Source organism: Cornus florida, unplaced genomic scaffold (genome assembly GCF_030987335.1).
Source record: "Cornus florida cultivar Cherokee Brave unplaced genomic scaffold, ASM3098733v1 CherokeeBrave_3.0.0_Hap2_Chr06, whole genome shotgun sequence".
NCBI classification, from domain to species: domain Eukaryota; kingdom Viridiplantae; phylum Streptophyta; class Magnoliopsida; order Cornales; family Cornaceae; genus Cornus; species Cornus florida.
Window position 1 is genome coordinate 78,855,791 of NW_026775576.1, and position 27,676 is coordinate 78,883,466.

The 27,676-nt window shown below is 36.6% G+C and overlaps 3 protein-coding genes across 3 annotated transcripts; 2 read left to right on the forward strand and 1 right to left on the reverse strand.

Annotated features, from left to right (window-relative positions):
* Positions 1 to 123: 123 nt before the first annotated feature.
* On the reverse strand, positions 124 to 17,922 carry LOC132314948 (ABC transporter C family member 3-like). The gene is made up of 11 exons (XM_059813714.1): positions 17,880 to 17,922; positions 7,093 to 9,380; positions 4,993 to 5,079; positions 4,289 to 4,918; positions 3,919 to 4,083; positions 1,688 to 1,982; positions 1,377 to 1,591; positions 976 to 1,281; positions 782 to 845; positions 441 to 680; positions 124 to 358 (listed from the first exon to the last, which is right to left on the reverse strand). The coding sequence occupies exons 1-11, from the start codon at positions 17,920 to 17,922 to the stop codon at positions 246 to 248; spliced, it is 4,446 nt and encodes a 1,481-aa protein (XP_059669697.1). The 3' UTR covers positions 124 to 245.
* A 139-nt stretch (positions 17,923 to 18,061) lies between these two features.
* Positions 18,062 to 18,745, forward strand: LOC132314395 (uncharacterized). Its single transcript, XM_059813267.1, has one exon. It carries the CDS (start codon positions 18,062 to 18,064, stop codon positions 18,743 to 18,745), a length of 684 nt encoding a protein of 227 aa, XP_059669250.1.
* A 951-nt stretch (positions 18,746 to 19,696) lies between these two features.
* On the forward strand, positions 19,697 to 20,065 carry LOC132314396 (uncharacterized mitochondrial protein AtMg01250-like). The gene has a single exon (XM_059813268.1). The coding sequence runs from the start codon at positions 19,697 to 19,699 to the stop codon at positions 20,063 to 20,065; it is 369 nt and encodes a 122-aa protein (XP_059669251.1).
* Positions 20,066 to 27,676: the final 7,611 nt, after the last annotated feature.

The following is a 27,676-nucleotide window of genomic DNA, read 5'->3' on the forward strand; positions in this document are numbered from 1 at the left end:
TGTGTTTTGTTGTAAGATATAGTGTTCCTTCCTTGTAGTAGATCTTGCATAGAAAATAATAAACCTATGACTTTGATTTTTCCGTATCCCTATACTTCAAAAATAACACAACAATCTAAATAAGAAAAGAATTTCCATCCAAAAGAGAAAAATGTAACACCACCAGCTTTTTCATCATCATCATCATCATCATGCAAGATAAAGGTGAATGGTGCCTAGTGAAGGTCTGGCATTCAAATGCTTGTTCACCTCTCAAAATTAGAAGTCGACCTCACACTGTACTCTGCTACAAGCTTTGCAAATGAAGACGACTTGTTTTCCAGCAACCTTGTTGGAGAATCATATTCCTCAATAAGTCCTGCACCAAAGGGGAAAAGAACGGTAAGAACCAAGTATATTTACATATCACTATCAAGATAGATTAACGGTCTCTTACTAACCATGATCTAAAACTAGCACCATGTCACTATCAATTACAGAAGTAATCCGATGTGCAATGGTTAAAACAGTCGAGTTGGAAAAATGTTGCTTAATGGTCTGTTGAATTAAACCATCAGTTGCTGTATCAACTGATGCTGTAGCTTCATCAAGCACCAAGATCTTGCTTTTCTTGAGAAGCACACGGCCAAGACAGACCAGTTGCCTTTGGCCCATACTCCAGTTCTCTCCATTCTCAACAACTGCAACAATCATATGAACATTAAGAACTAAGAACTTTGTGTTTATCCACGGTTAAGAAGTTTCCATATAACTTTTAGGTTAGAATGGCAGATGAAGAAACCTGATGAATCAAGCTTGTCTTCCTTCTTCCTAACTTCATCTCCAAGCTGGCACTTATCAAGAACCTGAAGTAATGACGTACATGTAAATTCATCAGTCCCAACAACATGTACATAATATTAAGTCAACACGCTGGGCGGGATAACTTCCCATCTTTGTACCAACCAGCATAAACATCAAATAAGCCAAACCCACCTCCCAAATCTGTTTGTCCGTGTACTCTTCAAGCGGATCTAAGTTGTTCCGTATTGTCCCCTCAAACATGGTTGGTTCCTGAGGAATGATGCTCAATCTAGATCGTAAATCGTGCAGTCCAATTGAGGAGATGTTAATACCATCTATCAAAATTTGACCTGCAGCTGGTTCAACAAGGCGGAAGAGTGACTGTATGAGAGTTGATTTACCACTGCCTGTTCTTCCCACGATTCCAGTTTTCAATCCTCCAGGGAAAATGCATGTAAGTCCTCGCAACACAAGTGGCATGTGTGGGGCATATCGGATCTACATTCATGCTCAACTCCATTAAATTCATATACACAACCAGTACATTAGCACTCAATTGGCATTAAAAGAAGTAGAACGGAAATTGGAATTACCTGCAGATCGCGAATATCAACCTCTCCCCGTGATGGCCAGTGATTGTCTGGCCTATTTTCTTCTATCGTGAGAGGAGGTTCACTTGGGATAGAAGTATATTGAAGCATTCTTTCAACGGATATTACTCTAGTCTCCAAATTGCTAATGAACCACATGACAATAACTTGCTGAACGTTCAGATTGAGCCCATACGTCACTGCTAAGCCCGCAAGACCTTCAAATTAAAGAAGAAAGAGTAAATCTGCACTGCTTTCACTCCAGTTTCCATAAAATGAGAGTAAGATAAAGATGACAAAAGAGAACCACTTACTTGGATCAATCGTTCCTTGTGGAATAGAGATCAAGAAAATTAAAGAGCAGGCAAACGTAATAGAAGACAAAAAATCCAAACGCAAGCATAGCCAGTCGGTTGCACCAGCACTGTAAAACCTTGGCCGAGAATACCAATCTATCAATTTCATATTTGTGTCCATGAATCTCGATTCCTGATCAAAGCTTCTAATAGTAGTCGTTCCTGATATTGTTTCAGCAAAATGCTGTATAACAGGAGCTTTGGATACTCCAATTAATCGTGAAAGTTCTCGTGCCGAAGGGAGGTAGTATTGCTGCAATCAGTAACATCAAGAACTCCTCTCATTTAGCATATACATGCATAAGTCATGTGTCTATGTATAGTTTGCATTAAAATGATACATTCTATCAAATTGGTAGTTAGGTTGAACGAAATCACAAAAACAACACATCCTTGGACTTTTATGCTTCCTCGTGTGTGCATTTATTACAAGGAAAGAGCATATATGAATAATGTTAAGAAATAAAAAAAGAATACGATCTCATGTCCAAATGAACTGTATGGGACGATAATAGACATGAATTCAGAGGCTTTGCATCATGAAACTTGAGATTTTGGAAACTGAACTTCCTCAAAGGTTTGTCAATATCCCACATCGACCTCCTCTACGTTTCATAATCCCACTTACCTCTGTCAATAATAAGCTGGATTTGGCCAAACCATGTTTTATCTTGTGTTTGTGTGTGATTGCTTTATTGTCTTTCATTGAATCTTGTTGTTCCAACAATAGGTGTGATTAGAATATTGATTAAATTGGACCCGTGACATCTAACTCATCCAGATAGGCTGCTTTCATCAAAGGGAGGAAGATTTAAAACAATATCATTTTGGCTCATGAGCTCCTTAGAGGTTTTTCAAATAAGAAGTCTAATCCATTGATGGCTTTGAAAGTAGATCTTAGAAAAGCCTATGACTATGTCAGGTGGACTTTTCTGAAGAATGTTATTGTCTCTATGGGTTTTGGCCCTTTGGGAGAAGTGGATAAGTGTAACGGGTGGGCGCTTGCCCATTTACCCAAAAGCTCGAACTGTTAGGTAAGACTGCATACCCACCCATTTATACTCAATCTCTTTCCCATCCGATTCCGATGTGGGACAAAATGACCCTTGTTATATTCTCCCCCCACCCAAACTCGCAACGCCCTCGTTGCGGTTGAGCCACCCTGCCTACCCGGGTGGACTCACCCGGACGCCTTCTGGGCCGGGCGCTCGGCGTGGCACCGAATCAAAGACTGGGTTTGGCTCTGATACCAACTGTAACAGGTGGGCGCTCGCCCATTTACCCAAAAACTCAGAACTGTTGGGTAGTGCTGCATACCCACCCATTTATACCCATGTCACTTCCTATCCGGATCCGATGTGGGACAAGTCTCTCCTTGTAACAATAAGCCAGGTTATGGAATGTTTATCTTCTGCCTGGTTTTCCATTCTTGTTGATGGTTCTCCTTGTGGTTTCTTCCAACCTCAAAGAGGATTGAGACAAGGATGTCCCCTCTCACCCCTTATGTTCACTCTAGTCACAGGGATCTTTTCCACTTCCACAGATAAGTTGGTGTAGAATGGTGATATTCAACTCTTTAAAGCGGCTGCCAAAGTTGTTTGTCACTTGCCAATTTGCTAAGACTGTTGGGATTGGTTTGATTCTTTTCTCTATTCGAACATACCTCAGTGTAATTCTTTGATGCAGTTGGGAGATTAGTTTTTGCAGCATAAGTTCTCTAAGGCTCTTGGCAGAATTTTTGCTACAGTAGTTCATCAAATCTGGAATGAGAGAAACTGTAGACATCATAAAGGCCAAACTAGGACAGCAGCAGAAGTGTGTCGTTTGGTTTGGTGGGAGTTGTCAGATTTAGCAAACCTGCAGTTGATTTGAGCTTTCTTTGTATTTTTCTTTTCTTTGCTGTTGTGGTTTTGCTGTGGTGTTGTGCTTTTTGACCTTTGTGTGGTGTTGGTTTTGGCCTTTTAAGGTTTTTATCTTCTTTTCTAGAGGGATGCCTCTGTTGTAGCTTGTACTTCATTGTTTGAAAAAAAAATTTATTTACAAGAATCAATTTTATTTAGTTGTTTTGAAAAGAATCATAACATCAACCATTGCAATTACTAGCAAAATGTAAGGTATTTACAGACTGCTTCATTGACATAAAACACAATATTTTGGCAACTAATTAGAATTAAATATGAAAAAGGTACCTGTAAGCAGATGCATGCAGCAATGATAGGAATGAAAATGACGAAGACCTGCCAAGCAACCTGTGACATTACTGCAATAATTCCGAGGAGATTTATCATTGAGAATACAACTGCTGACATATAAACTGGCATGGCCAAATCCATTGAACTTTGGTCTGTAGATGCCTGTCACAGAAAACAGTTCGAATAAGTAAACTTGCAAGACTTCTTTTGGAAGGTGTTTTAATTCAAAAGCTCAAGACCTTAACAAATTGTAGACCACACAACATGATGGATTAGAAATTGTAATAATTGCAATAGTAGTAGAAGCAGCAGTAGCATAAGTGATAGTAAATAACAATAATAGTAGTTGCAGCAAGTATCAACTCACTCTATTAAGGATTCGTCCACTTGGGGTAGCATCGAAAAAAGACATGGGTGCACGAAAAATGCACAAATGCATTTTTTTGAAAAGTAGTGTGGCTGTTTTATACCCAGCCGTTACAAGAAGCACGGCCCTTAAAAGGATACACAAGGAACATGCCATAGACAAAGCTACATAAACAATCATGATAGTAGACAGTCCAACTGGAGGCATCTCATCCTTTGTTACGGGAGTTGCCCATGCCATCCAATAATTGCTTCCAATTTGAAGTACCTGAAAGAGAATTTGCGCCAACACCATAATGGGCACAAGAGCACCTCCATATGCAGTTGTGATATATTTCCAGTAGACTGGAAAACCAACTCTACCTTTCTCTCTTTCTTCTTCTTGAACAAGCTGTCCTTTTGGATCCTTGTCATCATCTGCTTTACCATTTTGACTATCATCTATGTCAATAACCTTTTTAGCACTACATTTACCTTTTGCGTTGATAGTTAATTTTTCAGAGTTTGACTCAACCGAATCAATTGCGGATAAAGCTTCCTCATGTGCACCTACAAGTTCCATAAAATTGCTTCCCGAATTGAGAATTTCATTGTATTTTCCAGCTTGTGTGATCATGCCGTTTTTCATGACCTGATGATGGTAATAAGATTTCATGAGTATCGTCCATTAATAAAAAGAGCATGGATGAAATGTGAATAGCTCACCAGGATGAGATCTGCAGCAGGTAAGAACTCTACTTGATGAGTAACGTAAATAACTGTTTTTGAATCCGGAAGCCCTAGTAAACATTCCTGCCATACAAAGATTAGAGAATGCCACTTGTTAATTTAACCAAGACATATATTTTTTTAAGAAAACAACAACAAAGATAAACAAACAAACAATGACAATACAATACTAAAGAAGAAAAGGTATTGTTTTTTTCCTTCTATAAGTGCAACAAGAATTCAAACATACGCGTTTGGCTCCTAAAAACCGAGGTTCCACTTTTCAGGTGAATGGAAAGTAGGAGTGGATGTCGGGCGTGCCAGGAACTGCTGTCATTCCAAAGTAGATATTCGAACAACTATCTAGTAGGAGATTGTAGGGATCAGGCGATTGAATGAAGGACTAGAATTACCACCTTCAAAAATTCTTTTTGCCTTGAAAAGGGACTTTTGGACTGAACTATGGCTAGTGGAAAGGAAAACTGTATTGAAAGTGTAGGACTTCAAAGTAAAGTGCTGGAAAGTAAGAATAATAAGTGTAAGACTTGAATTAAACATATTGAAAGTGCATTACATAAATGTAAAGATACATGAATGTAAAAAAATTGAAGTAATGTTGGACTGTGTGATTTGAACAGGGTCTGTAAACTAGCTCTAAGTACTCTATTTATAGAGTTTTCCATGCATGCAGCAGCTTGATGTGGCAACTCCAACGATTTCCACGTGGCCAGATTCTGGGTTGCCAAGTGTCCCATGATCTCTTGGCAGTTGTAACTTCTTCCTTCGATATTCTCCCTTCTCTATTGTAGACTTCAACCATGCTCTCCACGATCTCAGTTTATGGGTAGTTCTTGCAAAATATTTTCCACTTGGTTTCTCCACAGGTTTACACGTGCCCCACGTCTCATGTTCTTCTTCTCCCTGCCGTAAATATCTATCCCTCCAGACACGATTTAACTAGACTTGCCCTCCATGCATTATTACAATCTCTTCCTTCCATAGAATCCTTCTTCTCCTCTAACTCATGTAGGTAAGAATTATCACAGACCCATGTTTCCACATTTAACTGAACTTTTCCGAATCTATAACACCGTGGCCTCCTGAATTTTATCGTCTTCTTCATCATGGGTTATAACTGACATAAATATATTTATATATATTTATGGATACAAAATCACCCCACATCCTTCCCTTCCTTAGACCACGCCTCCTTTGTTTTAGGTCGACCTTTCCACATTAACTTCATGATGTTGCGGTTAGCTCCTATTAATTTTACATTGTGGATTATGGTTATAACCCACTTCCTTTCAGCCTTATCTTATTTGGATTTAGGACTTTTGGCGCCATAGACTCCTCCTTTACAGTGGTTACCACATCGTGGGTTAAGATGCTTCCTTCCTTTTTCGCAATATTACTTTGACTTGGCCAAATAACCATTGAAGTCCCCTAAAAACAAGGAAAAAATCAGCCCCACGTTCTCCTTCTTTGGTTGGACCAATTTTGGTCTTTCATCTTTAATAAATCTCTATTTTATTAAAACCATAATAATAACTCTTTAACAGAATTATTATGCCATGGTCAGGACTATGGTAAGCTCAGTGGAACTCGCCATGTATAGTAGAATTCATTTGATGTAAGAGGGTGTGGGCCCTTGCTTTTTTAAAGATGGCAAGTCCTAATTGGACTTGCCTCTTCCCTTTTATCAAGAACAGAAACAAAATCCATACAGGAAAACTGGCCCACTTATAATGGTATATAGCTTCCCGTGACAATTCATAAGAATTGCGATTCAACGTCGTAAGTTCCATTGGAACTCACCATATACTTCCTTCCTATTAGTAAATAACACCCAATCAAACTTTAACAATTCTAAATTATGCTCCCTCTTTTGGAAACTTCAAAGAATTAATCCAATGTGGCAAGTTCATTGAAACTCACCACATGTCGCCTTTTCATTGGGCCAAAAATAATGGAGTAAACAATATGCATATGGCAATAATAGTGACATATAACCACGCTTTTATCCCAGTAAAGATGTGAAAATATATCGCTCAAACAGAGAAATGATTAGGAGTAGAGAGTTGGAAGAACAATCACCTTAAAGAGATGGGTTCCTGTATGAGCATCCACAGCACTAAAAGGATCGTCAAATAGATAAATATCAGCATCTTGGTATAGAGCTCGTGCAATCTGTATTCTCTGCTTCTGACCACCACTCATGTTGACTCCCCTTTCGCCTATAACTGTCTGATCACCAAAGGCAAAAATTTCAAGGTCCTTTTTCAAGGAACATGCTTCAAGAACCTTCTCATACCTTTCTCTATCCATTTCCTTTCCAAACAGTATATTATCTTCTATCTTTCCACTTTGTATCCAGGGGGATTGAGCGACATAGGCCTTTGTCCCACTGAGCTTAAGGCTTCCTGATATTTTAGGTACTTCTCCCAACATACAGGACAGCAAGCTCGACTTTCCTGAGCCAACAGTACCACAAACAGCAACTTTCATGCCTTGAGACACTTCAAAATTTATAGATTTAAGAGTTGGATTGGGGGAAGATACATCCCAGGAGAAATTCCCGTCAACTATCTCAATTGCTGTGTCAGAGCTACCTCTTGGGAGCTTCTCTACAACATCAGGTTGTAGGTCCTCTTGGCTAAGGAATGAGGCAATACGATCAAGGGAAACCTTAGTCTGAACTAACAACGAGATCGTGTCAGGAAGGGATGACATAGGCTGTTGAAGTATTCTAAATACAGAGAGTGCAGCAAGAATCTTCCCTGATTCAAGTGGGATACCCACAAGCACACAAGTACCAAATGTGGCCACAGACACAAATGTAGGGGCAGCCCAAAACATAAAAGTCATCACGGATGAAATGTACACAAATATTCTCAACCATCTTTCCTCCCTATTTCTGAGCTCAACAATTTTAGACAAAAACTTCATCTCCCACCCCTGTAGCTTGAGAATTTTCATGTTCTTTATGACTTCAGAGGTTGCTTTCATCCTTCTATCTTTTGTTTCCATTAACTTATCTTGAAGTTTCTCCTCCAATTTCCCCAATGGAGCATTTAACAATACCATAACTACCGTGGCAGCAAATGCAGCAATTGAAGCAACCCCAAGGCTTTTATATAAAATATGTAATGCCAAAACAATTTGCAATAAAATCAACCATGGATCATGCACGAACGCACAGAAGTCACCCACCCTCTCAGCATCGACAGTCATGAAATTAATTATCTCCCCGCTAGTGTGGCACTGCTTCGATTGGCATGAAAGAGTCATTCCCTTATTGTAGATCATGGTAATCAGTGCCCCCCTGGTCCTCATTCCTGCCCGCTGCAACGTAAAGGACCATTGTCTCTGTGCCAAGGACTGGACAATCTTTGCAGAGAAGAATGCAGAAACCAATGCATAGCCTTCATGCTTAAAATGTTGTTGTCCATTAAGGTATTGAACTAAGGTTTCAATAAGGTACGGGCCAACATAATTAGCCAATGTGAATATAATTGCATAGAAAGCTGTTAATATAATTTGCCTCCATGTTGAGATAAATAATGTCTTCAGCAGCTTGCTTGTTGTTACGGTACTACTACCATTACCAGACTCTAGCTTATTTCTGAAATTTAGAAAGGACTCGTAGGCAGAATCACTACTGTCAATATCAGGCACATCCTCAAGGTCTATTGTTTTCCTATAACCAGTTGCAATTAAAGGATTTAACCAATTGAAACTAAGGATACCAAAAATACTGGCATTTGAATAAGGGCTTGCAGCTTCAGAAGTGGCACCCTTAGTCAAACTAGTTTCACCATTCAAAAGAGGTTTTTGAAGAATTGTATCTTCTTCACTCTCATTCTTACAAAAAATTCCAACATAACAGAAGAACAAGCCGGTAAGAGCGGAAACCACATCAGACACAAAAAACTGAATTGGTAAAGACTGGTGATTTTTGTAATCAAAGTAGTCTATTACAAGGGAATAACAAGAGATTGACAAGTAAAAACCCCACCAAATTCTTAATAATAATGGGAATTTAGATTCACCTGAGAATTGGGTATGCAAGTAAACAGAAACTGATATCCATGCAAGAGCTCTGAGTCCTAAATCCAAAAGAGTCACAATCTCTTCCTCAGTCCAACCATTTCTATACCAATAAAAGTAGTTCAATGCACACAGAACAACATTAAAAAGTGACACCACCGCAGAACAAAACAGAGTAGGTTTGTAATACAAAAACCTGGTGCTCTTAATACCCTGCTTGGGACCCTTACTGATTTTCTTGCAGACCCATGAAATGAATAGACCAAGCAACAAAATTAACTGGAAAAAACCAGAAAACCCATGTACGAAAATGGGTTTGAGGAGGAAATCCGTGCCTCCAAACATGGTTGAATATGAATGAGAGAAGAAAACCGACATACCCTTCTTTGATGCTTCAAGAATGTCCATTGTTTGTGGCGATCACTCTGGCCCTATGCCAGGGACCAGGGAAGGGTATGTCAGAATTCTCCTACTGCATTCCGGAATGAGATAGTAACGTGATATTAGGGGTTTGGGGTTTGGATTTTGTATATGTGGAAGTATATATAGTAAAATAAATATTGTGAGATTGAGAATAGAGTTCTAGAAGAGGAGTCGTCAAAAGGTCTTTCTTGGGAGCGAAAAAATGGGAAGACAAATGAATGGACCCTGGGATGATAGAGAGCAAATATAAGTATGTACGGTAGCCTATATTCGCTCAAATACAAACTTTGATAAGTTTGATCAAAGTGGCATTACAAGAAAGTGCTAAAATTATACATTGAATTTCTCAATCCAATCACGAAAATGTTAAGTGGTTATATTATTAGGAAATATTTATTTGACTAATTACAATGATCAATAGATGGTGACAACATTGGTAGGTCATGACCACACTCACACCAAGATCAAGAATAATATATAAGATGTGTCCGGGCGCGTAATTATTACAATTAATAGATGGTGACATCACTAGTTGGTCATGACTCTCACTCACACCGTGATCAGGGATGATATATATAATGTGGTGCACTACATCGTAACCGTCCGTGCTCATGTATATTATATATATGTGCACGTGTGTAACACGAACAATTATGATGAACCCGGTGCTTTGGTGCACCGGATATACTGAATACTTGCTCACCAACAAGGGACGGGCCGACCCTTTCTCATCTCATTTAAATATTTAAATTGTTAGATAGTATTGTATATTCATCTTCATATATTTATGTTTTTTCTTATCTAGATCCGACATGTACAATAATTTCTATCACCTAATAAAATAATATAAAACACATGGTTAATACGTGGAAGTGGCAGTTAATTTAGTAAAACGGGATGAACCATTGAGGTAGAGGGGTGAATAAGTTTTCTTGCTTGATTTTTGGGATTGATTATTATCTACCAAGACTACGATGATTAATAATTAAACATCAACATGCATCAATCACAAAATAAACAAGAAAAGATACACAGTTACTGGTTAGTGTGTGGGAGTGGTTAGTTAATTTAGTGTAACAGAATGAGCCATTGACTTAGAGGGGTGAATAAGTCTTTTTCTTTGATTTTTGCAATTGATTATTATCACAATAATTAACAATTAAATATCCAACAATAACAAAAAAAACAATAAAGTAAGTAAGGAAACAACACACTCAAGACCAAAAAAATCACCGAGACTAGCTATCTTAGGCAAAACCAATATATTATGTCCAAACAAAATTAAACAAGCTCATACTCACACCCTACACTCTATCAAGAATTAATTGTTGAACATCTCAGACTAATTCATGGGACTCTTCATTCAGTTGCTGTAGACTTCAGGTTGACTCCTCAGTTCTTGCATGGGTGCTAGAAGAACACGATTGTTTCATGAAACAATCTATTCACTGCATTGATCGAACTGAATAAATTGATATTGTGATGTTTTCATTTTTCACAATTTTTCCATTTTTCAAAAATTTTATCGTTACAATGGCATTTTCGTTTTTTGCTGTTTTACGTACTGGACACTGGGGAGTATGCCGATTGTGTTTGAGAATTGATTGGAGCATTTTATTGGGTTCAGAACTCTTTGAAATGCAAGGTTGTCATTTTTACATTTTTTTCGCTTTTCGGGCCGAATGGTCCCGTGTAGGACCCGCTACCGGAATTGTTGCACACCGAGATTTTAGTTGGGTCCATTTGCATCATATTTATTTTATTTATTATGTTTAAAGTGATTGTGAATTAAATGTGTATATATGTATGTGTGGTGTAAAATGGAAATAAAAGGAAAAAAAAAAAGAAAAAAAATTATTTTGAAGTGGGGCCCACTACCACTTTAAGTGGTCAAGAGATCACATTAATCTCACATTTCTCTTCTTCACATTCTCTCTCCTGCTAGTTCCTTTCTCTCACTCTCTCACTTCCTTTTTCTTTTTCTTTTTACTTCAAACTTTAAACATTGATTCCTCCTTGGAATTTTTGAAAGCCGTTTGCGGCAATTCGAAGGGTACGGCGAGATCTTCACATCCATATAAGCAATTTCAATTTTAATGCAGTCTAGGACTTCTGGTTTTGAGACCCATTTTGGAGAGTTTTTCATCCTCCTTGAAGTAGGGGTCTCTAATTCATGTTTTCTTGTGCCTATGTGAGTTAATCTCTTGTTAATTGTTGTTAGCATGTTTAATTGGTGTTGATTATCCCTAAATGATTTAATTGTGGTGTACAAAGTTCTTGATTTTATGTATTAGTTAATTTGTATGAAAAGCATACCTAAGCGTTGATTTCTATGTTTATTGTGTTAAAAAATTGGTAGAAATGATATATGGAAGCATGTGTAATTTTTTTCGAATTATTGTAAAGCATGCTTAATTGTGTTGTATGAAAATCCCTTATTATCATAGCATTGAAAGTATGAGACATGTATGCATTTCATTGGGTATGAATGAGGGAAATTATTTGGAAGAAGGGGGGGGGGGGGGGGGGGGGGGGGGGATGATTTTTGGGAAGAAATATTAATTAAATGGTTTTGAGAAAATCTGGTTGCCGCGGAGTTACCAAAGGGCCGGTGCGTTAATGTAACCTAGAGGGAATTAGGGAAAACACCCTAGCGTGGTTGAGCTATCTGAGCCCCAAATGACGCCGAGGAAGTACCAAGGGTCAATGACAATAGCCAATCCTTCTCTCGTGTTGCTGCAGAGTCACCAACGGACGGATTATATTAACAGTTTGAAAAGTGATGGATTTGGATTTTTAAAGTGGAGAACGACATACATGGCATCGCATATCATGGCACGACATTGTTTATTTGAAAATTGAAATTTATATTATGTTCTTTCCCAGTATAGCATGACCCTCATCCTTTATTTCTATTCATTGTTTGGATTCACGGGGTCATAAAAGGTGTGTCTTAGGCACCACCTACTGAGCAATTTTGCTCACCCCTTATTATTAATATTTTTTAGGACACAAAAAGGAGGTGGCGTACGACCATCTACCATAAGTTTAGATGGATTGGAATTTAGATTTTGCTATTTTTGTTTTACAACTTTAATATTTTGTAAATATAAATTTTGACTATTCTGTAAAACCTTAGCATAATTTGTGTAATGTTGTAAATTATGGACTTTTGATTTCAGATGTATTTCATGGACTGTAAATGATGTAATTAGATTATATTCCTTGTAAAGGAGTATGGGACTAAATAGTGGACTGACACTTTCATATTATTAATTATTTTTTTTATTGAAGGAATTGGAGGGAAGGAACTCGAATATATGTATATAGTTATTTTGGGAATTGGTATATTGTTTGCATTGTCCGATGGGACATGATAGATTAGTTTATGGCCAAGTGAGGTCATTACATTTTTGTTTGCATTTCAATAGGGTGTGGTAGGACTCTTTTTAGTAGAGGTCATGTAATACTCCTAATTTTAAAAGGATAGTCTCTGTATTTATTTATTTGTTTTAATTGTATTGTTAATTATTTAATTAATTATTTGACTAATTGCTTATGTGTTTAATTGAATTAGGTATTACTTGATTATTTGATTATGTATCTATGTATTATTTGTATTTTTCTATGTGTTAATTGTTTAATTAGATTATGTGTTTAAATTGTATTTTGATTAATCGCAAATTAAATGTTTTCTTTCTTTTATAATTTTATTTTATTTTTCTTTTATGGTTATGGTTAGTAGTAATGGGCCAACTAATTGGGTCCCACAGACTACTTGGATAGGAGGTTGGATGTGTATAGATTATTACCCATGGATAGTTGTGCATGTATATATATAGATATATATTATATACATATATAAAAGGAAAAGTAATTTATTAATTACTTTTATGGTAACTTGGATAGTAATATTTAATCTGATGTATATGTTTTATATTTAAATAATAAAAATATACATAGATTTGATACGTGTTATGTTTTAAGTTACTTTATAATATTATGGTAACTTAAGTACTATTGGATAATCCATTAATAAATAATGGGATGTGTATAATTTATTTATTTAATAAAGATATACATAAATTATATACGTAACATATTTTACTTACCTTTTTAATATTTTAATATATATTTTTTTTAAGTTGACTTGGATTGGGAAAAGGGTTAGGGTTATTTTATTTAGCCTATAAATATATAGCTATAAGTTGTAAAAGGGGGTTAGAAATATTCACGTGATATATTCTAGAGAGAGAGTTAAAGAAGGAAGGAGGAAAAGGAAGGAAGGAGGAGAAAAACCCTGTAGAGAGAAGATCAAGGAAGAAGAAGTTTAACTTTCGATCCGAAAGTTTAAGGCAAGTTCTTCTTCTATCTCTTTCCCTTTGATTCGTGTTTCTGTACATGCCTAGGAAATTTCAGGATTTATTAAACACATAAAATTAAATAATTATGCATGTTTAATTAGATTAGAACATAGGTTTTATGAAATTGCTTCATATCTGTTCTTGTGTTATGAATTGATAAATGCATGATTTTGATTTGATTTCCGGTGTGAATTTTTATATGTTTAAATTATGTATTTTTCATATCTGTGGAATGATGGAACGTAGACATACCTAAGATTCCTGAACATTAAATAGGAACTAGGTTTGGGTTTAAATAAATTTAAATAGACTCAATCATAATGATGGTTGCTATTTGAATTTTTTAAATAAACGAATGGATTTAATCTTTTAAAATGTTTTAGCAACTGAGATTAAATGTGTAGGATGAATTAGATATGGAGAATGCTTATTTGACGGTATAATAAAATATCATCATGTATAAGATTCAGTTTGTGTAGGACATATGATATAGGAAGCTTAAATAAATATTAAGTCATTCCTATTTTGGGATAACTTGATATCATATTATCATAGTTATTTCTAGATTGTTTGATATATTTCTTTAATCGTTACATCAATTGTTAGATTATGTGGTTTAATGCACCGGTATGGGACGATTGCATTCTAAGGACGGATTAACTTATTAGTTAAGTCCTACCTATTTTATATAAGAGAATGGATTAACTAAAATGTTAAATCCTACTTATATTCAAGTCAGGTCAGCTGAACAAGTTGAATGACTTATGGAGGATTAATTTATTATATAAGGGAATGGATTAACTAAAATGTTGAGTCCTACTTATATTCAAGTCAGGTCAGCTGAACAAGTTGAATGACGTATGGAGGATTAATTTATACTGGATAGGATGGTTACTAAATTATATATATATAAGTATGGTGCCATGATATGAGCTTGAGTCTCAGGATCAGTGGTTAGGGCGCGTATATCGCCAGGGATGTGTAGCTAGATATAGTGTAATTGTGTACCCTGGTAGGTATAGGTACTCATGCCCACTATATGTGCGTTTTGCATGTTACCTACTATTCAAGTTGAGACAATCCTATAGTCTAGTGAGGTTCCTTTAATGTGTATATATATATATATATACGGACTACTAGTTACTGTTTGTTTGACTAGGATGTATACGTGTATCGGATCTCTACTTGGACTGTAATAGAGTAGAACTTGTTTGTGGGCCTGACCCACCATTATTTTTTAGGTGTTCGTCAGGAGTAGAGGTTGTTCGTGCTGAGTAGGGATCAGTCTACTTCATTCTTCCGATGCTACATAGGAGTTCCTTTATGATTCAGTTTCCTGATTTAGACAGTTATTGTTGTCATTTGTTTAGTTTGAATTTTCTAGGGGTCCACACAGTATGGATTCCCGAGTTGTATTTTGGAGGATCAGTTGTATCAGAAGAGTTTATTAATTAATGCAAATATATTCTGAGGTTTATTATTAGATTATCATTTTAGTTTCTTGTCAGCATTTTATTTATTCTTCTTTATTCTTTTGTACTCTGTATTCGTTTATTATCAATTTGTTTTGATATCCTCGGGTATTCGGGCGTGGGCCTGGCCATCCCGTATTCGAAAATCTGGGGGTATCACAGGTTATGCCGAATTTTTTTTTTATTTTTAGAATTGGTATCATTTTAGGGTCGTGACAGATATTCTTTCTTAAAATCCTTTAATCAGATGGAGAGGATCACCCTAAAACACTCACATGTATGTGTGTGCTCTCAAAATTATCTCTCTCTTTAAAAAAATCTGTCAAATCTTCAATACTGGTGTAAAAATAATTTTTTTATGCCTTTTAGGCTAGAGATTAAGGATGTTTAAATACCTTGGAGTTCAACAATGATGATATTGTCTCTTGGAGTCCTCAGGATTTTCTCTTGCATTTTAAATTTATATTTTATATTCACCTTCAAATATCATTTCTAGCTTACCAAATTGATAGATTACAAGAATAACTTGAGTGGAAGGATGAAAACTTGGGGAAAGCTTTGGAAATGTACAACAACCAAAAGAAGATCATTGCCGAGCTACAAGATGAACTGGACAAGGTTAAGCTACAGGTCAGCCACCTACAACAGCCACCTACAACCACCACCACAACCACCACTTCTTCTTCTAGTGGCACAGAAGGCACAACCTTGGTGGGACCAGGTTTGAACTCAAATTTAAATTTGAATCTAGCCAGTAATGCTTTAGTTACATCATCTTTGTAGGCCAAATTCAAAAATAGTATGCTTATAGTCAAAGATAGAAATACTACTGACCACTTTCCACAACCTACCACAAACTTCCAACCTACTAAACACCTCCCAGAAGCTACCACAGATATCCAACCTAACCCAACCACCATATTACCACATACATCCAATCAACAACAACCTACCACAAAAATCCAAAACAATTTAACAGTGCACAATTCGGACAACCTACCTCCTACACCTTTACCATCTCCACCAATTTCTCATACTAAAAAAACATGGACTAATGTAGTAAATCATAGCAGCAACAAGATGGTCTTCCGCTATATATCCCCCTCCATAGATTCACCCACTATCATTGATCCTCCTCAAGAAGTTGCTGATGAAGGTATGAAATTTTGGGGTTCTTTACATCTAATTGGGAAATCTCTCCACAAAAGGCTTCCCTTCAAGGTGATCCAAGTTGCTGCTGCCAAGTTGTGGACATCTCAAGGCCTCACTCACACAATTTTAGGAGACAATAACATATTCCTCTTCAGATTTAGCTCACCATCCCAAGCTGAAAAAGTCCTCTCCCTTGGACCGTGGTCAATTGCTAGACATCCAATCTCTCTAATGAGATGGAGCCACAGTACACAATCACAGCCAACAAGCATTGGATGCATCCCAACCTGGACCAAATTCTATAACATCCCTCTTAAATACTAGACTGTAAATGGACTAAGCTACATTGCAAGTTCAGTGGGTAAACCATTATATGCTGATTAAGCAACAGAGGAGAGAACTAAGCTCAAATTTACTAGATTGTGTATTAATATTGACCTCAGGAAGCCTCGACCCGATGAAGTTCAACTCAAAATGGATGGCAACCTGGTTGATATTAGAGTTGAGTACTAGTGGATTCCAAAATTCTACTGCAAATGCTATCAACTCACTCACATAGAAAATTCTTGTCCTCTGAACATCATACAACCTCCACAGAAAGAAGTTCACAACCCCCCAACTTTGGAACACAGCCCTGCCATACAACCAACCAGTGAATGGGTAACCATTCGAAAGAAGAAAAACAAGCTCACAGCAGTTACTAGAAATAATCACAAACAAACCACCCCAAAAATTCATACCACCTCAACCACTAACCATTTCCAACCTTTAGCAGACCCCCAGCCCCAATTAAATCATAACAACATTGCAACCACTAGCTATCTACCTCCATATCGCACTCCCTCACCCTCACCCCCAATCCAAAACACAACTTACACACCATTTAATAACCCCTCACACCCTGCCAAACCTCACACACCAGCCTCCCCCTTATGCAGCAAAAAAATAAACTTCTCACAATATAGCTCCCCAGATCCTGCAAGCAACTCCACAACTATTCCATCAACCATGCCAGAAATATATTGCCCCCCATCACCACCCCCTTAAGGAAGAAGATCACCAATAACTCACCTCAGCACTACAAATATAACAAAAAACTGCACATCATACCAACAGCTTTAACCTCCACCCCTGAAGAGATGGCTACTCCAGCATTAACATCATCTGCAACTCATAATCCAAGAGCAAACTCAACTGTCCCCATTGATCATTCCTCACTATCTGAGCCAAAAAGCTCTTACCAACCTGGATCACAAGGAAGCATGTCATTGAGAAGATTGAAGAAAGCTGTAAGGAGGAAGTGAGCTCATGCAATGCAATAGATTTGATGTCTCACAGACATCTTGGAGGTTCTTTCACCCCTCCTTTTAAATGATCACTCTTTTAACATGGAACATTAGGGGGTTAAACCAACCCCCTAAACAAGCAGAGATCAAGAGACTAATCTCTGACAAGAAAATTGACATAGTCTCAATTGTGGAGACCAAAGTGTCTCCCACAAACATTGCTTCTATTCACAATTATGTGGCTCCTTCTTGAAGCTTGGTTCACAATTATAGGTTCTCTGACTTGGGAAGAATTTGGGTATTATGGAACCCCAACATCATGTATCTCTCAGTCATCAGTACATCTTCACAAGCTATCCACTGCTCAATTTCAATTTTAGGGCAGAATGTTAATTTCTTTACTTCCTTTGTATATGCTACTAACATTGCTACTGATAGGCAATTATTGTGGGATGATATAAGCTACCATGCTCACCTATTTTCACATTCTCCATGGCTGCTTATGGGTGACTTAAATGTTATTCCAAACATTGGGGAAACTCATGGAGGATCTATGAGATGGAGCAATGCTATGACTGATTTCACTGAATGCTTACAAGAAACTGAATTAGATGACCTCAAGTTCAGTGGGATATTGTATTTTTGGAGCAAAAAAATCCTGGGAGATGCTTGCATTGCCAAGAAGCTTGAAAGAGCTTTGGTCAACCTTGGGTGGACAAAAAACTTCCCCTCATCAGAGTGCACTTTTCTTCCCCCTGGCATCTCAGATCACAGCCCAATTCTTATTACATTAGATCTTAACACTCCAAGAAGATGTGTTCCATTCAGATTCTTTAATACATGGTCCTCTCATCCAAAATTCCACTCTACAGTTCATGAAGTCTGGATAACATACATCAGGGGTACATCTATGTTTCAGGTGGTCCAAAAGTTAAAATTGCTGAAGAAGGTGCTAAGAGCTAGCTGCAAGAAGGAATTTTCAGATGTGGATGCCAAACTGTAAGCTGTAAAGTTTGAACTTGATGCCTGCCAAATGGATTTGGATAATACCCCAGCTGATCAAAATCTTAGACAGTTGGAGAAAGTACTCACTACTGAATTGCTGAGATTCGCTAATATCCAAGAGGACACTTTGAGACAGAAATCCAGAATGACTTGGTTAAAATTAGGGGACTGTAACTCCAATTTTTTCCACAAATCTGTATGCTCAAGAACTAACAGGAAGAAAATTCTCTCTCTGTCTACTGATTCAGGCAGCACAATACATGACAAGGAGGACATCAAGCTTGAGGTGGTAGCACACTTCCCGAAACTGCTGGGATCACCACCCTCATGCACTCACCAAATCAATGACCTTGCTCCATTCATCACAATGCAGCTGCCTTCAAACATTCACTACCTCCTTGATGAATCACCATCACATCTAGAGATACAGAATTGTATGCTGAAGCTAAGCACAGACAAAGCACCAGGTCCTGATGGCTACAATGCCTTCTTCTATCACAAAGCTTGGGACATAGTTGGAAGGTCTGTTATCCTGGCTATTTTAGAGTTCTTCAGGAACGGGAAGCTCTTGGCTGAAGCAAACCACACTTACATTTGCCTGGTCCCTAAGTGCCAAAACCCCTCATCCCTACATGATTACAGGTCAATTTCTTGTGTTAAAACTATCTATAAATGCATGGCAAAATTACTAGCAAAAAAGCTGCAAGGAACTTTGCCACAGATCATTGATCAATCACAGACAGCCTTTATCCATGGCAGAAAGATTACAGACCCAATCCTACTCACACATGAGCTTCTTAGGGGCTATCACAAGAATTCCAAGCCAGCTAGATGTGCCATCAAGATCAACCTCAAAAAAGCATTTGATTCCATCAAATAGGATTTCATCCTAAATTGCCTCATTTTGCACAATTTTCCTCAAAAATTCATTTTCCTCATATAAGCATGCATGATATCCCCATTCTTTATAGCCGCACTTAATGGGGAGTTTCAAGGCTATTTCAAAGGTAAAAGAGGGCTGAGACAAGGAGACCCCCTCTCACCTTTCCTCTTTGTCATAGCCATGGATGTTCTATCTTCCATCATTAAGAATTATGTGGGTAGAGTGTATAATTTCAAATACCACTGGAGGTGCAAGGATCCAAAGATCACTCGTCTCTCTTATGCAGATGATTTGTTCTTGTTTTGCCATGGAGACATCTCATTAGTTTCAGTTCTTAAATGTACAGTTGACCATTTTTACACTATGTCTGGACTTGAGATAAACTTCAGCAAAAGTTCAATTTTCCTTTCAGGAGTAGAGGATCACACCCAATAAGCTATCACTTTATTGCTTGGTATTGGTACAGCTGATTTACCAGTGAAATATCTTAGAGTGCCACTAATTACTACAGGCCTAAAAGCCTCCCATTACAGCTAACTCATCAACAAAATCACAAATAGAATCACACACTGGTCTTCAAGGTCTCTCTCCTATGCTGGAAGACTACAACTGATTAGGGCAGTGTTGGTTTCCACCCAAATTTATTGGAGCAGCATCTTCATACTTCCAAAAGCTATTATTGATGAGCTTAACAGAATTTTCAGGACATTCCTATAGTCTGGAGCTGAGATGAAATCTACTACCTCTGCAGACTAAAACAAGCTAGTGGTTTGGGCATCCCTAATTTGGAACTAGCAAATAAGGCAGGAATTATGAGATTTATTTGGGATCTACAATGTGGTGATATGGATAGAATCTGGATCAAATGGTGTCACACACACCTTATTAAATCCAGAAGCATTTGGTCACTGAAAATTCCATACCCCTGTACATGGAGCTGGAGGAAAATATTGCAGCTAAGGCACCCTGCAAGGTTACTAATCAAGCACAAGATTGGAATAGAGTTGGTACCTCATTTTGGTGGGACAATTGGGCTCTAGGTCGTCCTCTATGCACCAGGTTTTCACCAACATTGCTCACTGCTGTTGGCCTCAATGACAATATTAAGCTTGATTCTTTCATTGAAAGCTCCTCTTGGACTTTCCCACAGACTATCACTGCTCAAATCTAGAATTATTGCACATCCAGCCACCATGTCCTGATTCTAATGACAAGAAGGTATGGACTGCTTCAAACACTAGACTCTATAACTTCAATCAAACTGCTACACACTTAGCAGGTCAATTCAGTAATGTTCCTTGGTATAACCTGGTATGGAAATTCCCAATTATCCCATGCATGAAATTCAACTTGTGGTTGGCTGTACAATCTAGACTACCCACTCTTGACAGCAAAGCTATAGCCAAGCATTAAAATATTTGTGCACTGTGCTCTAACTCTCCGGAATCACATGACCATCTCTTCTTTGGCTGCTCCTTCATTTCACCAATATGGAGGTATATCAAGGACAAATGCCATTTTTTGACTCCAATCACTAATTGGAAGAGTTTGGTCACACTCACTAGCCACCTAACATGGTTCGAAAGATTTGCCTCTCCTCAATCGTCTACCACACCTGGGAAGAACGCAACAACAGAATTTTCAAGAAGCAGAATTGTTCACAGCGAATGGTGCTCAGCAAGATCAACTCTTGTATCACATCAATTTTGCGACTTGGATTCCTTAAAGACTGCGCTGCTTCAAGGAGGATCATTATCGATTGGAATCTCCCTCCTTCCTATTATAGGCCACCTCCACGACCTCCAGACTAACAATCTGCGAGCAATTTGCAGACCTTAATTTGGACACCGGAATTAGGTTCAGATGAGCTCAATCAACGGTTATTGATAATGACAGTTATTGATTCTCATTTTGGGTTTTCTTTTTTGGCTGGGTTTGTGCCCTTAGTTGCCTAATTGGGCTTGTCTTGACCCTTGCGGGTTTATCTGTGTATAGGCCAAACGGCCCAACTCTGTACATATTATTTACTTTAATGTCAGTTGCTTTATTCTCTGAAAAAAAAAAAAAAAAAAAAAAAGTATAAGGAACCGTAGGGCCCACTACTGGATGTGCCCCCATTGAAATTCCCCTCCCCCCCCCCCCCCCCTTAAAATTACAAAAAAAATTACACTAAATTCACTTTTACTCCTCTTCCCACAACTTTTTGAATCCGTCCCTGTAACGACCCGAACCCGTACGTCCTTAACCGAACCCGAGGTCAACTAGGGATAATACCATTCTTTCCTACGTCAATACATATTATACGTGTCATTCCGGGTTTATAAAAAATATGAGTAATAATAAATAAATAAATAATAAAATAAGATTATAGCTACACAGTATGTTAAAATGGTTTACTAACCCATCGAACCCTGTGGAGGAGCGTTGTCCGCCACTTGCCATTCGTGTCCTGAAAAATGTTAAATGTAATGGAGTGTGCAAATTACTCTGTAGATAGTGCCTAAAACCCACCTCTTGTAGCCCCGTGAATCCAAACAATGAATAGGACAATAGAGAACGGGGTCATACAAAGCCGGAAAAAAAATACAATATATACTTTCAAGTCCAAAACAAAATAATGCCGTGCCATGAATGCAATGTCATGCATGTCACTCCCCATTTCAGAAAACATCCATCACTTCACAAACTGTTAATATAACCAGTCTTTGGTGACTCCGCAACGACACGAGAAAATGATTGGCTACTGTCTCTGACCCTTGGTACCCTCGTGGCGTCATTTTGGCCCAGATAGCTCAACCGCGCTAGGGCAATTTCCCTAGTTCCCTCTAGACTATATTAACACACCGGCCTTTGGTGACTCCGCGGCGACCTGGTTTTCTCAAAACCATTTTCTCAAATATTTCCCCAAAATCCCCTTTTTAATTTCATTTCAAAAGACTTCCCTTATTATTATTATTATTATTATTATTATTATTATTTTTATGCCCAATGCTTGTATGCATATCACATGTCTTTTTAATACTATGGAAATGGAGAGAATTATTATCACACAATTAATATGCTTCCATATAAATTTTCTGTCAAATTATTAAGCATCATAGGCATAGAAAATTAACACATTAAGCATACTTTTCAAGTAAATCAACAAATACACATAATTACATGGTTCATATTAGGGCTGCAACTCGGGCGGGTTTGAGGTATAACTTGAGCCCAACCCACCATATAAAATACTAAACCCAAGTCCAACCCTAACTCTATCTTTAATCTTAACTAGTCAACCCAAGCCCAACCCATCATTCTACTTTTAAATTCGGGCTTATAACACGGGTTTAGATTTCAGATAAAAATTTCGAGTTAATTCGGGTTACTCATATGACTAATCCTTATACCGAAAATTTAATATGATCTTGAATTAGTTTTAGATTAAATTACTTTTAAAAAAGAAATAGTTTAAAGACTTTTTGTAGATTTTTAATAAATTGAAAACAAATTTTTAGAAAATTAATTTTCCTAAATGTTAATATACAATAAGTTAAGATTTAACAAAAGAAGTTGGAAAGAAAAAAAAAAGTAATCATAGTTTAAATATTATATATAATGTATTTAAAACTAAAAATAAGAATGAAAATCATATTAGAATTCGGGTTCGGGTTGGCTCGAGTTGTTAGCACTTCAACCCAAACTCAACCTTAATTAAATTCAGGTTAAGATTTTTCAACCCAAATCCAGCCCTAATTGTAAAAGTAATTGCCCAAGCCCGTGAAAAATTGGGCTGGGATCGGGTTGGGTTCGGGTTACCCAATCCAAGTTGCACCCCTAATTCATATACTCAATTAAATCATCTAAGAAACAATCAATTCAATTTAATCATACTTGACAACAATTAAAATAGAAAAAACTCACAAGGGAACAATAATTTGACTATTAGAGACCCCTACCTCTATTTTATGCAAAACCCCAATTTGTGCCTTAGATCTTGAATCTCCTAGAGTGCACCAAACACGAAATTGCTCCAATCAACTTATAGATCTCGTCGTGATCTTCAATTTGCCGCAAACGGCACTAAAAAATTCTGAGGATTGGAGGAGAAATCAAACTCCAAAGTTTGATTGAAAAAGAAAAAGAAAAAGAAAAATAAGTTTGAGAGGAAAAAGAGAGAGCAGCAGGAGAGAAATGGGACTAGAGATGGTCTCTTGACTATTAAAAATAAATGAAGAGTGGGCCCATCATTTTCTTTTTCTTTTTCCTTTTTCTTTTACTTTAATTTACACCACACGTACACATATATACACATACACACATAATAATTTTCAATCACATAAAATACATTAAATAGAATGCTTGGAATGCTAATGGACCCGATAAAAATTACCGTATGTAAAAATTCCGGAAGCGGGTCCCACACAGAATCGTCCGGTCTGAAAAACTGAAAAATGCCACAATGATCACCCTTGCGTTTCAAGAGTCCTAGACTCAATGAAATGTCCCAAACAACTCTATGACATAACCGGCATACTCCACAATGTCCGGCACGCAAAACGACAAAAGACGAAAATACTCTTGCACCTACAAAATACTAGAAAAATAAAAAAAAATAATGAAAATCGAAAACATCACAGTCCCTGCTCAAAGACACCATATCCTGTTATGCCTTTAATAATATTGAAAAATAATATACTTGACAACTTTCTTACCCGGACTACATAATGGACGTAATGTGTCAATTAAGGATTAACATAAATATTAAAAAGAGTTTTATATCGGGTTTTTGTCTAAATAGATGAGCCTAGTGGTCAAACTATTACACGTAAGAATCATTATCCTTATTTTGATGGATAATAGTGCAATTTAACTAAAATAACATGCAGAGCTTTAACCTTAATAAGTTGACTCTATTGGCATCAAAATCTAAAACCTAATAGCTCATGGAATAAAAATAATTTGATTCAATCCAAAACTTGCCTTGCTCCGTGTATTTAGCAAAATTTAGTGTAACTTGTTTGTCTGGTTTAGCTGCCTTAGAAATACCCCCTGTAAAATACAATACTATGTATTGACTTTGCACCTATCTCTTGCCTTGTTTTATGGTGTCTGAGATTATGAATTGAAACATTTTCATCTCCATAAAGACCTTGGTATTCTTCTAAGGACATGACATGACATGCCATGAAGGGATGTTGAGAAAGAAAAAGAAAATAACCAAGAAAGTGAAACAGAGGATGTGCACTCAAAGAGGCCATCATGAACCTCTTTTCCTTGGAACTTGCTTCCTAGCCCAAAAAAATAAAAATAAAAAAATAAAAAAATGAAAACCTTTCCATAAACACCAAATGCTCACAGCTTAATTGTTGGGATTATATGCCTTACAAGCCAATTAATTAATATTAATTCGATATTTTATTTATAAATATGATATTCAAGCATTGGGCTTTACATATATTTGCATGAGATGCATTATTGTCCTCAAGTTGCATTATAGGTGACTTAAGTGTGTAAATGAGATTTACACGCAGGAGATTTGGGCTCACCGGTTTCTTGCACCTTGGCATTGTTCACAGTCAGTGATAAAAGTTGGGCACTTTTATCTGTAAGACTATAACACACTTTATCTCTATAAGATAGGATGGTTTGTCTCGACCATTAGGGTAGTTGACTCTAAGGTAGTGTGTTAGTGTGCTTGAAGTACACTGAACTGGATCACCATAAGATCACACCACAAAAATTACTGTTATTATTTTGGTGTGATTCTTATCTACTAAATACATTAAGCTCTAAATCCTGAGAGGTTTAGTGGACTCAAGTTTCAGTATTGGTCACTTTGACTTACCAACATGTGAGATCTTTTAAGGTCAATACCATGGTATCTTGGGTGGCTAATGTTGGAGCTCTGGGAACACAAATGCTCAACATGGAATCCACACTCTTTATAAGAGTTAGAATATCCCCTTGATGCAATTTAATAAGTTTGATCACTGGAACCTGGTCAGGGCATTTTAGTAAAATGTTTACTAAATTATTTATTTTGAAAATTATTTTATAAAAGAAATTCAGTGATCATAAGGATTAAATTGGTTACTCAAGGAATATAAGAAGTAAGCATGCCTTAGGTGGGACAGTATTTATTTTCCTTGGGGCTACTTATGGATATTCGGTAGTGGAGGGACTTAGTTATAGTTATTTAGTATGAAAGGGCTTTGTTGTAATTTCTAAATCCTAGAGTACAATTACAATATTATTGTGCTGTTTATTGTAATTAATTAGATAGGATAAAATTATGGGATAACTCTATCTCTATCTAATTAGATATGATAGAGTTATGAGATAACTCTATTTCTATCTAAATGGAGCTAGGATAAGAATTTCTTTTTGATCCTCATCTCTAGCCCCAACTATATACACGATATATCTTTCTTATTCGGGTAGACACACTATCTGACATAATACAAAATAACGAGAGTAAGAGATATAGGGTTTTCACAAACCTGTGTATTCCGAGGATATAGAGGTGAAGGTTTACTGGTGTTCAATCTAATTCACTGTTATTCTCGGAGTGTTGACGATTAATCAATCATCCAAAGGTATGAGATCCCTTTATAGTATTAATTAATTTGATGAAATATCACATGGATATGATCCTAAAATTTTTAAATGCTTCCGCTGTGCCTTCAATTGGTATCAGAGCAACCCACGTACTTTTCATCAAATCATAGTGATGATTTGAATACATGATTATTATCTATGTATTTATAGATATTATATTCATGAATTGTATTTCTTTGTTTCATGAATATGTATTTATTTATTTATTATTATTTTTTCGATCGGCTAACCATGAGATGGTGATCGGGTAACAATATATATATATATTATATATATATATAATATATATATATTGTATATATAACTGTTATATTTGTATGGGCCGCTGCCGCACATTAGTGACAGCTTGTGATCACGTCCTGTTCGCCCATGAGATGGGTTTACATCAAATTAATATATATATAACTGTTATATTTATCATTGACAATTTCCTACGTGACACACTGGTCAACGCCCTTGGGAGTGGGTGATTACTATCCCCCATGTGGCTCAGTGGATAACACCCATGAGAATGGGTGATTAAAATCACATGAGCATCTATATTTGTGTGCGGCTGTACTTGTTATTATGATCTTATATATTTAGTATTCTTTTTGTGTTGATGACTTTAATGAATATAATATTATATATTTAGTATTCTATAAGTTTGAACAAAATGGTTGGCATAGGATCTTTACCCATCGGATTTTTATTTTTATTTTTATATCTACTGTTACACTTTTAGATGGAAATATGGTAGCAGTGAATAAAATAAAATAAAATAAAAAAATTAGATGGGGTTCAGAGAGTTTGCCAAAACAGTCATTGGTATTGAAAGATTGGTCAAAGGCTGTTCTCTTGTTTCATTTAAATCTATATTTTTATTTGTCCTTTAAGTATTACTATTTAATGACCAATTTGAAACTCTCAGTGCTTGAGTTTCTTGTAAAAAAATAAGTTTTCACATATTAAAAATACATAAATAATTGACATGATGTTGGTGGCCACTTTTGGTTTCTCTGGTGATTAGGACACACCCATGTGATGGGTGTCGTGAACAATAGGTAATCAAAAGATTACCAAAATAAATTTTTTTTTTTAACCATAGTTAGAAGTGTCCAGAGATGATTATTAGTTTGAGGTTTAATTGGAAACTCATACTTTATTTGAGACTATTATTAAATAATGATTATAGTAACACATTACTATTGTTTAATTCAAAATTACCTATGTATAGAATTATCCCATATGACGGGTATCGTACATATTGTCTGGATTACCATTTGCTTTCCTTATATATATATAGATTTATATATAATGTTTCAAAAAGATAGTCAAAGGTAATGTGATTACACTTGCTTTCCTTTTATATATAAATATAAATTTATATATAATGTTTCAATAAAGGTAGTTAAAGGTAACGTGATTATATTTGATATTCATATTTTAAATAAAGTAATTATT